Below are 11,764 nucleotides of genomic sequence, written 5' to 3'. Positions count from 1 at the left end.
TCATAGGAAAAAAAAAACCGCTGAGCTCTGTAAAGAAAATTCCCATAATGCCTTGCTTCTACACCAAGACCGGTGTACATGCTCAGTTTGTAAGACTATGAGTCAGCTTCCTGCTGATTGGCTCAGATCCACATTCCTAAGGGGGGGAGTGAGTTCTTAGCATTCTTGAGGGAGGGGGGAGCAGGAGAGAGGAGAGAGCTGCGTGTCTCTGGCACAGGAAAACAGACACAACAAATCCTGTTTCTTTTGAAAGAGAAGTAAGTGCAGCATTACTGTAAATGCTTATGGCTGTATTCACATAGACCTTTCTGGATAAAGCTTACTTAGTTTTTACCTTTCCTTCTTCTTTAAATGATTTTTAGCAGACAAAAGGTATGAAGATCCAAATTACAAAAAATTCTGGAAAACCCCAGGTCCCAAGCATTCTGGATACATCACTTTAGTGGTACAGGCAGGTACGGCAGGCAGTTTGTATGACGAATTAAACCAACAAATAGCCTTATACGCCCTGACTTAAAATGTAATCATATTACCAAGGCGTTTTCTAAGCAATACAGAATATGCAATCGCAGAATCCCACCAATTTCTAATAACTGTTTTATTTACAGTTAATTGGCTCCAGAATTCAGCCCTGCAATAACGATGTCAGCACAGATTTTGTTTGTTCATTTGTTCATTATTCTCAGCTTAATATTTCAGTAAAACAAACATGAGTTCTATTACAGTTGTTTCCACTTTAAATATCACATTTTAACATTAGCGGGCACTAAATTGTTGTTCCAGACATTTAGAAACAACAACCAAGTTAAACTTTGTAAACAGCAACAACTATAAAACCGCGGCACACAGACGTATTCTGAGAAGGTTCCTATAGACTGAAATAAAAACAAAGTATGAAGAATTGTAAACTGAAGAGTGCAGACCAAACATTTTATAAAATATATATTCACGCTTAAATCCCTGCCAATCTGGATACAATCTTTATACAGTTTATTCTGTATTTGAGACAAAGCATATGGGCGCACAGACGGTAGGATTTTCCTTAATACATACCTTACGCACGTGTTGCTCATAAGTGAATTACCATAGCCATTACTAAAACCACTGGGATTAATATAGAATTTTCTCTGTATAATACATTTTGATGGATTCATAGCAATACTTTTGAATAAATTGTGAATGTTCTGTGTACATCCTTTTTTGACAGACAAATATCTGCTAGACTGCATCACAAGAACTGGCCTTATAGCAGAATCACTATATTTCAAGCAAACCATAGACACTTTTCCTTTCCTCTCTCAAACGAGTAATACATCTGGTCTAATGGAGTTGTAAGACTTACAAGTTTTTTTCCCCATTAAGTAAAGACATGCTAATAAGAGCTAACATTTAAACGGAATGTTTGTAACACTCAAAACAGTTTAATATAATATCTTAATATAAGGACACTATTGTATGCAAGACTAAGATTACATACAGTGACACCCTTTTCTTTCCAGACCCTAATCGGATTTTCTTTTGCCGTTGATGCTACTTGTAGAGAATGTGCACACGTTACTTTTCTATGGAACTAGTTATTTGCTACAGAGCTAGTTAGTCACTGCCTATAACACTGTAAATATCATTCTCACACTATACAAAGGACATTCGGCAAAACAATATAATTCTGAATAGATTTCTTTTATAGCTATGTCTACATCTGAGTTCAGAAAAATACAAATGCACTTTTGTTCCAGTTTGCAATGCTATAAAGAACGAACTCGCCTAAATGAGAACTAGTGAATAAAAGCTGCATATTAAAATGGAATCACACAAATAAATAGACATTGAGGACACTAATGCTTAGCAGCTGGTTTAAACCCTTCAGTAAGAGAGCAGGAGTGTGATTGCAAGCCTACTTCTCCAAACACAACTCTATGTAAAGCAAGGTATGACAAGTTCATTTACCCTACACATCTTGCTAGCTACATTAGTGTGAACAGTGGATTCGTCTTCAACTAACAAGTGTGAGACAAATAAACATTGATCAAAGATTTCCATTTAAAAACAGTGTATCCACTAGCGACAATGCTTTCATTAGGTCTTCAATATTAAAAAAATAAAATAATAAAAAACTATATATATATTTATATATATATATATATGTGTGTGTGTGTGTGTGTATGGATCACATCTCATAAAATTTCAATTCAGCTGCCAACTGATAAAGCCCCTTATAGCTATTGTAATGCAGGTACAATTTACAGCAGGAAGAGATCAAGCAGAGTTATAGTTCCTTTGAGGAGATGGTGGCAGCCCAGAGCCACAAAAACCGTCCCAGAATAAATTAAAACATGTTCCAGCTCCTGGGAAAGAGTTGCTTGTGCAATGTTGTTCTCAAAAAGTTGATTTAGTCAGAGTCCAAAGGTTATGGAAGATGATTGGCACGTTAGAGAAGAAAAAAAAACCTTGGTTTTACCTAGTGTTGATAACCCCTGCCAATTTAAAGATTACAAAAAAAAAAGGAGGTCTTTGTCCATTGCATTAAACATTTAGAGAAAACTGGTCCTGCTCTATGGGTTTTTTAACCCAGGCTCCCAGTCCTGACTTCTGAAAGACTTTGAAGACACATTCTTTTGCAGACTGGTATTCTACCGCAGAATGTTTGGTATCATGGTAAACGTTAAGTTTCCCGATTTTACATCTCACACTGGAAGACAACTGTTGGATAGAAGGAAATACAAAATATAAACACATGTAAGAGGTTTGGTGCACCTAACACATCAGAAAATTGATTCTATTATATTCTGTGTCTACTTGTACAGATTGTTTTATTGCAACTGTGTTTCCTTGCGGTTTTTTTTTTGTTTTGTTTTTTTTTAAACAACATGCTGCATTTTTTGCGCTTGGAAAGAACTCATTCTATGATAAGATAGAGACATACTCATAAGATAAGATAGAGACTCACAAAAATGCACATGTAAAAGCAATTAATGTGTTTTAATGTGCTCAGCATGCATTTTTACCCAATATGCCTATGTGTTAAAGCACACAAAGCTATTAGTAGCAGCTGCTTTTTCACAGTTACCCAGAAAATACCCTGCCATAGAGAATTGCCCCTGCTAAAACACACGTAGAGACAATTATCAGTAAATGATCAGCACTGTCTATTTTAGTAGCCATGACTAGTAGCAGCTACTACTAGCTTCATGTGTCTTTACTCTTAAGGATAGTAAGCCTTTTATTTTAAAATCCCCTAAAAAGATCCTAAAAAGCCCCCAAAATAACACCTTTCTGTCTGCACTCAGTCTCATGTCCTGTCTACAGCACAAGCAGCTCAATTTAGCTATTTCCTAGTCCGGCGTGAAATCCCACCCACTCTCTTTCTTTCTGTGACTGTGAGGATGGTCGAAGAGGTGTCTTACTTTACAAACCAGACAGATTTTCATTGGAGCAGTGGCAGCACACATAAAAGGGTGTGAGGTTTCACCCTAGACTAGGAAGCAGCTGAAATGAGCTGAGAATGAGAATACAGACTGAATACAGGGAGAAAAGTATGCTATTCTGGGCACTACTTAAGAGTAATTTTAGATACAGAAAAAAGGTTTACTTATTCTTTAAACTAGAAAGTTACAAAGCAAATCATTAGGCTAGAAGTGACCGGGAAAAGGCAGCATTAAGCAGGAAGGGGAGGAAAAAGTACATAAGGACTATTTGCCATTTCTAACTATTCATTTTTTTGTGTTCTTTCTTGAGCCAGGAAACTTTTAAAAATGGGGAAATTTCAAATTGGTTGCAATCTTTCAGGACTAAAACTAAAGCCAGTGCTAAACACAATTTTATGAAAAATTACCTTAGCATGAATTCTCATCCATCGGCTGTACAGAGCATGCTTGCATAAGCGCGATGCACGCCCCATTTCATCTTTGCCTGTAGTAGCATTAATAACTTCAAGGCCTGAGTCTCCAACTGCCCAGTTCACACTGAAGCTGGGGGCTTTGCCAGGCTGTCGTGCTTCAGCATTGCTTATTCCTAAAAGATTCACAGTCAGCTATGGTAACTAGAAATAATATAACTAATTTAATAAATATGTATATATGTGTGTGTGGACAGAACAGTGCTGTCAGATTTAATGATGTACAACTATTTATTAATGATACAGTTTGTATGCATGTCAATACAGTATATACCTGTTTCCGTGCAGGACTCTAGGTTGTGAGTCCACTTGAGATAATTAAATTGTATTTTCAACCTTATTGATGGCGAGTGGCCGGGCAAAAACTTAATGAGGGCTAGCAGGGAATTAACTTTATATTTAAACAAGTGACAGCTCAACATTCATAAATGGCATAGCAGATTTTTCTTTGTTAACTGCAGCCAGGATGGCAAGCAAAGCAGTGTAACACGGTACATCAAACTTCCTGGCAGTTAAAGCAATGGCACACAGTAAGATTTGTCACCTGTGGTGAAATGTGTTCCTGCACCCAGGCCGACACAATGGTTATGAGTGCAGTTAAGGAAGAAGGGCGATGCAAGTGTAGCGGCTGATTCTTGGCCTCTCCTTAGGACGAGATCAGCCCCAAGTGGCATCAGCCTACAGGCCTTTGTTATCTGCCAGCAAACAGTTTTCACAGCAATAGACACAGTTCAATGGATAAATGCTGTACTGTGTGCATATAGCTGCCACTACACAATGTCAGATATGTACTGTTGGCATTGTGATAATTTTGCAGTGTATCAAATCACTGGCGCCTTAGCTAGCTAGGTATATATGTAATTGTATAGACAATGCAAAACAGACATTTTGAAAATTCATTCGTTCAATTCATTCTGTTTAAAATGTTTAATTTTAGATCTCACAATAACTAATTACTCAACATACTTACCACTTAATAAGGGTTTATTGAGTGCATAAAGATGGGGTAAATCTTCTATATCCGATATCCGCTGGTAGACAGCCCTTGACAGGTGGTCACCATGATATAGGCTACCCAAGATAATACTTGACAGGTAAATTGGTTCAACAAACAGACTGAGCAGGGATCCCTGGATTCCTACAACATTCCACCTGTTTTTAAAGTGGAATAAACAAACCCTTTAGTAATCCCTTTAGATAAATACAATACTCCCAAATTAACAGAAACTACTATAGGTTTAAATAGCAACAGCAAACAGTGACCTTCTGCAGCATAATACATCCTCTGCACAGTAGCAATGAAATATATACCAATTGTGCAAAGAATTCTATATGAATATTTATAGTAACTCAAAAATGGCATGGAATGCTGCAAATACACAGTGCCAACATATCACAATATAATATGCACAATAGCATATAATCCTTAAAACAATAGTTCAGAAAAATGAATGTTGAGTTTACATCAGAAAACCCCCAGGCCTAGATTTGTGGTGAGGCCACAAAGGCCTGGGCCTTGGGTGGCCTAAATTTAGGGGTGGCATGCGTATAAATGCGTATGTGGGGGGAGTGGGGGCAAGGCTATGGGCGCACTATAGTGAAATCCGGCGCTGAAAACCCCAAACTTACACTAGCATCATTACACTAAACACCGATATTACATATATTTGTATGCTTTTAACCCTTGAAAGGTAATGTGCAATTGCTCGTATGTACTCAAAATTACATTTAAATCCCCACCTTGCTAACTTGTCACTGCAGGACATTGTAAGCAATCTCTCTCCTTGTAAAACCCCATCCCATGTCTGGATGGTACTGCTTGATCGAACTGGTATGGTGCCTTCTCCAGATTCTATTTTGGTACGAAGCTGCCCTCTTGCTTTCCGGTTAGGATGCCGATCTCCTTGGTCTGAAAAATATAAATAATAATAAAGATTTATCTTTAAAAATCCAAGTCTGGCTCATGACTCCTCCAGTTACATGAGAGCAGGGCGGTAGCGCTGGCTCCTTCTGAAAGCTCAGAACCAGGCACAATTCACTGAGATAGCTGCCTACACACCAATATTACAACTAAAAAATACATTTATTGGTTCAAAAATAATATTTTAAATGTATCTAGTAGAATTAAGTCTAAAACAACTGGACTTTTCTGAGTTTTTCTTGAAAACGTTTCACCACTCATCCAAGTGGCTTCTTCAGTTCAAATGACTGGTAGGGAATTCCCCGGTATTTAAACTCTTGATGGTAGTAGAGTCACAGACATCCAATCACAATGGTTCCATTGAACTTGTTCAGTTAGGTGTTAGCTGAAACTGACAGGTGTAAGAAGGTATGATACAATCACAATGGTACCAAGATTCTCATTGATGAAGGTGTTAATCCTTCAAAGTACATGACTGGAAGTGTGAACTGTTGTGAAACTGCCGGGGTAAGGATGTCAACGCGCCATTGTATGTTGGTGACAAGCGGTGTCTCAAGCCCCCTCCTCTGTTCAGGGATGGTTTTTCCAGGTTGGCATAAATGGCCTCTTTCACACCTCTTTCAAACCATCTGTCCTCTCGGTCCAAAATATGCACGTTACTGTCCTCAAAAGAGTGACCTTTTTCTTTGAGGTGTAGATAGACTGCTGAGTCTTGTCCTGAGGAGTTTGCCCGCCTATGTTGGGCCATTCTCTTACAGAGAGGTTGTTTTGTCTCCCCAATGTATAAGTCTGAGCACTCTTCACTACACTGGACAGCATAGATCACATTACTTTTCATGTGCTTGGGTGTTGGGTCTTTCGGGTGCACCAGCTTTTGTCTCAGGGTGTTGCTGGGTTTGAAAAACACAGGAATGCGATGTTTGTTGAAAATTCGCCTAAGTTTTTCCGATGTTCCAGCAACATATGGGATGACTATGTTGTTTCGCCTGCTGTGTTCCTCCCTTCTGTTTGTAGGTCTGGTCTTTCTGTTGGTCTTTGATTTGGTTTTGATGAAGGCCCAGTCTGGGTACCCACAAGTTTTCAGAGCTCCTTTTAGATGTTTATATTCTTTCTCCTTAGCCTCTGCATTGGATGCCACAGTTTCAGCCCGATGATGTAGAGTCCTAATTACACCCAGTTTATGTTCCAAAGGGTGGTGGGAATCAAACAGCAAGTACTGGTCTGTGTGGGTGGGTTTCCTGTATACTTCAATATCCAGGTCCCTCCCCTCTTTGATAACTATAGCACAGTCCAAAAAAGCCAGTTTGCTGTCTTTCACATCTTCCCTTGTGAACGTGATGTTTTTGTCCACCGAGTTTATGTGTTTGGTGAAGGCTGGAACCTCGCGTTCTTTAATTTTGACCCAGGTGTCATCCACATATCTGAACCAATGACTTGGTGTTGTTCCCTTGAAGGTGTCCAGGGCTTTCTTTTCCACTTCTTCCATGTAAAGGTTCGCTACAATTGGAGACACAGGCGAACCCATGGCACAGCCATGTTTTTGTCTATAGAAAACTTCCTTATGCTTGAAGTAAGTGGTATTGAGACATAGGTCCAGTAAGGAACAAACTTGTTCTGGGGTCAGCTTTGTTCTGCTGCTGAGGTTGGTGTCTTGTTTCAGCCGTTTCCTCACTGTATCAATTGCCTCGGCAGTGGGTATGCATGTGAACAGAGATGTTACGTCATAGGACACCATTGTATCATCATTCTCCAGCTTTAACTCCTTCACTTTTTTGACAAAGTCCATGGAGTTCTGAATGTGGTGTACTGTGTTTCCAACTAAGGGGGCTAAGATGTTGGCCACGTATTTAGCAATGTTATAAGTCACACAGTTAATGCTGCTGACAATTGGCCTCAAAGGGGCTCCTTCTTTGTGTATTTTTGGGAGTCCATATAGGCATGGAGTGGCTTCACCTGGGTAAAGGCGACGGTACAAAGCTGGACTGATGACCTTTTCCTTCTCAAGGTGCTGCAAGCAGTCTATAACCTTCTTCTTGTAGTTGTTTGTTGGATCTCTCTTGAGTTGCTCATATGTGTCTGAATCGTTGAGCAGTGTGGACACTTTGGCATGGTAGTCTGATGTATTCAGTACCACTGTACACCTTCCTTTATCTGCAGGCAGGATGGTGACACTTGAGTCCTTGGCAAGTGATGTCAGAGCCCTCCTCTCTTGCAGACTTAGGTTGGAAGGGGGAGCTTTAGCATTAGCTAGGGCTGCTGATACTTTTAACCGGATGTTTTCAGCCTCATCCACTGGTATCTTATTGTTATGGATGGATGATTCTGTGGCTGTGATGAAGTCTACCACTGGTACATACCGTGGGGCCACTGCAAAGTTCAGTCCCTTGGCTAAGACATCACAACAGTTCACACTTCCAGTCATGTACTTTGAAGGATTAACACCTTCATCAATGAGAATCTTGGTACCATTGTGATTGTATCATACCTTCTTACACCTGTCAGTTTCAGCTAACACCTAACTGAACAAGTTCAATGGAACCATTGTGATTGGATGTCTGTGACTCTACTACCATCAAGAGTTTAAATACCGGGGAATTCCCTACCAGTCATTTGAACTGAAGAAGCCACTTGGATGAGTGGTGAAACGTTTTCAAGAAAAACTCAGAAAAGTCCAGTTGTTTTAGACTTAATTCTACTAGATACTGTATATCATGACCTGGATGAATGAGAATCTTCATAGAAATATTTTAAATGATAAAATCAATTATTTGCAATGTGAACTGTGTGATATAGTAATACAACCTATACTATAAAAATCATAACAGAATCCCTTTAAGCTCTGCAGTTGTTAAGGCCTAAAGAGGTAACTGGGGTCAGGGACCTTGCACAAACGGTGTTTATCACTGGACAAGCGGTGTTAAAACTTTTGCACATGCCAGCCACACCTACTATTTTCTTTGTTCCTATGTTTTATATGTAACTGTGTGTTGACATTTGTAAATATATTATTTTTTAACTACACCGATTCTGAACTATGTAATTTGATCAGGGGTGCCCCAGCTTCTGCACTCAAATAAATATAAAAAGAAATAAAATTCTGTGACAATCAATGTATAGAACAAAGTATCAAATACAAAATAATATTTTTAGATTTGTCACTGAGTTGATGAGACATAAACAGTTACTTTTGAATTATATGAATCTGTGCATTCATACACATATCATGTTATATTACTGAAAGCAGAGCTAGTTAACCAATAAATGAAAAAAAAACAAAAAAAAAACAGAAAAATACTCAGCGCTCCACGTAGTCTTTGTGAAATGGATAATGAGCGTCACTTGTGTAGGATGACTACAGCTTCCTCCCAACAAATCCCCTTTTGACTGGGCCGCAAAATTCTCCAAACAGCATAAAAATGGAAGCGCATAAAAGATGAAAGAAAAGAAGTGCACTCACCAGAGTTAGAATGTACCGCACTCCAAAGCAAGTCAGCAAGGTGTTGATGGTAGTTGTAATGATAGTACAGGAATCCTCCAATCACATTATGGCTCCTGAGGAAGCGTGACGGTGCACGCAAAATGCGTAGATCTTTCTGTTTGTTACTCTGATCTGTCTACTACATTCCTGTAAGTAGCCTGTTTGGCGCAAGGTTTTTTACTACAATAAACAGTATTACACTATTTTTGTTCTTTTACATTTTAATGTGATTGGAGGATTTCTGTACTATCATTACCACTACCATCAACATCTTGTTAACTCGCTTTGGCGTGCGGTACAATCTAACTCTGGTAAGTGCATTAGCTCACCAAACTGAATCGGTGAAGGAATTTTTATTTTATTTTTCAGTCACAATATTTTTATTATGGCACTTGAAGGTGTAAATCGTGTATAAGGAGATATTACAATATATACATATTTCACTTCTTTTCTTTCATCTAGTTAACCAATAATTTGACTACTATGACTAAAGGAAGTGTCTGCACTGATGCATAAGTGTAGTATTGTAATACTGATGTACATAAAAATACAACTGTTTTGTGGGAAGAAAAATAAGTCTCAATAGTACCTTCCTGCCCAGCTTCATGGGGTGAGAAAATACGAGCGTCTCCACAGGGCGATGTACTAATATACAGATGAAACTGAACATTATCCTTAAGCTTAAATCCTCCACGTTCCGACTTCATAAATATAGACCTTTGCTGGTCTTCCTTGGTGCTGGAAAACAACATGATAAATTAAGCACATACATATAATTTCTTAGATTCTGCATTCTGCCAATATGTGAACACAGTCAAAACTAATAGCAGAACTTTCTAATATTATCCATTATCTGAATTTCCGAGTAAGGGATCTTGTTATAAGGATCACTATACCCAAAGTCTACTAATCATTTAAACATTATAAACAATAAACCCAATTGGATTGTTTGTTTAACCAATATGGATTTATGCAGCTTAGATAGGATCAAGTACAAGGTACTGTTTTATTTATACAGAGAAAAATTATTTTATTTGCTTAAAAAAGGACTCTGTAGAAAATTGCCTTCCCAAAATTCAAAGCTTTCTGGATAACGGATTTCTGAATAAGTGATCCAATATCTGTACAGGTATGTGATCAGTTATCCGGAAATCCAATATCCAGAAAGCTCCAAATTACGGAAAGCCTGTCTCCCAGAGACTCCATTTTAATTAAATAATTCAGATTTTTAAAATTGATTTCCTTTTTCTCTGTAAAAATAAAACAGTTCTTTGTATTTGATCCCAACTAAGATATAATTAACTACTGGATGCAAAATAATCCTATTGGGTTTAATGTTTTATTGATTTTTTAGTAGTCTTAAGGTATGAAGATCCAAATTACAGAAAGACCCCTTATCCAGAATACCCTTGGTCCCAAACATTCTGGATAACAGGTCCTATACCTGTACTACAAAGGACCACATTTTGATAAAAGAAGGCCTCTCTGCATTCATATGGCTGCCCTCTATATAAATAAAAGTTTATCTAGAAGGGATTATATCTTAAGGTTGGAATTTGACATGAAGGAGGCTATGGAAGAAAAATGTAGAAAAGAAAGGCCTACCTGCTGCATTTACAGATAACTAAGCTACTGCCTGAGCAAACCTTTTCCCCAGCAAAAAAAAAAATCCACCTATTTACGGATTATTTGCCCACCTTAAAAACAGCTCAAGCTGTGTGTAGAGAAATCGAACTAGCGACCTGCGAGATATAATTTCAGCATGGCAATCATTTAGAGCAAGGCCTCGATCACTCATGTACTCCCCGTTAATACACTTAGTTCCAGTGGAAACACATATGACTTGGGCATCTTTAACATCTGTTCCTGCAATGGAAAAAAACATACACAGGCTACAGTCTGATACTTTAAAAATGTAAATCTTATTTAAAAAAACAGAATATATGATGTAGTAGTATGGAGGTCCAAAGCAAAGCACTTATTTTTTAACCGTTGTGAAATTACCTGTTGTCATGACAACTCCAGCAAGAACTTTACGACGTGCATGTGGTGATGTAAAATTATCAGTCAAGTCACTGAATTTGTCCACAACCAAGCGGGAAACAGCATCAGCCAGAACCTATAGTCAGACGAAAGGAAAGAAATTGTATTTTAAAACATCCACTGACTTACACTGCTACATATTAGGGACCATTTAGTTTCTTTTTTACTGTAATTGAATATACTGTTATTGGGATTTCACTCACATTTACCCTTGGAGCATTACTCTGCATTCAACAAAAGACCAGAATATGGGGCTTATGGAGAAGATGAGGTTTATATCTAAAGATAAAACAATGGCAGACTGTATTTACAGAGCTCAGTATGAATTTATTACTACTTTTGGGGGTTTATATAGTGAATGATGTATATATATATTGTATATATGCATATAAAAGGTGCTTAGTGATGCCATCAGTTATAATCAGTG

General features: G+C 38.1%; 1 protein-coding gene across 4 annotated transcripts in view; it reads right to left on the bottom strand.

Annotated features, from left to right (window-relative positions):
• Positions 1–580: 580 nt before the first annotated feature.
• The window catches only part of adarb1 (adenosine deaminase, RNA-specific, B1), a 54,864-nt gene continuing 43,680 nt past the window's right edge, over positions 581–11,764 (bottom strand). For 3 of the 4 annotated variants that reach the window (XM_012969942.3, XM_031892454.1, XM_031892455.1), the window contains 7 exons: positions 11,299–11,413; positions 10,992–11,160; positions 9,884–10,032; positions 5,636–5,804; positions 4,866–5,047; positions 3,833–4,011; positions 656–2,700 (listed from right to left, as the gene is read on the bottom strand). In XM_012969942.3, the coding sequence (XP_012825396.2) occupies positions 2,524–2,700; positions 3,833–4,011; positions 4,866–5,047; positions 5,636–5,804; positions 9,884–10,032; positions 10,992–11,160; positions 11,299–11,413 (1,140 nt within the window). In that variant the 3' untranslated portion in view covers positions 656–2,523. 4 annotated transcript variants of the gene reach the window in all.

The sequence above is a fragment of the Xenopus tropicalis genome, chromosome 9 (genome assembly GCF_000004195.4).
Source record: "Xenopus tropicalis strain Nigerian chromosome 9, UCB_Xtro_10.0, whole genome shotgun sequence".
Lineage (NCBI taxonomy): Eukaryota > Metazoa > Chordata > Amphibia > Anura > Pipidae > Xenopus > Xenopus tropicalis.
The sequence above is the reverse complement of the archived record's forward strand: the minus strand, read 5'-3'. Positions and strand labels throughout refer to the sequence as shown.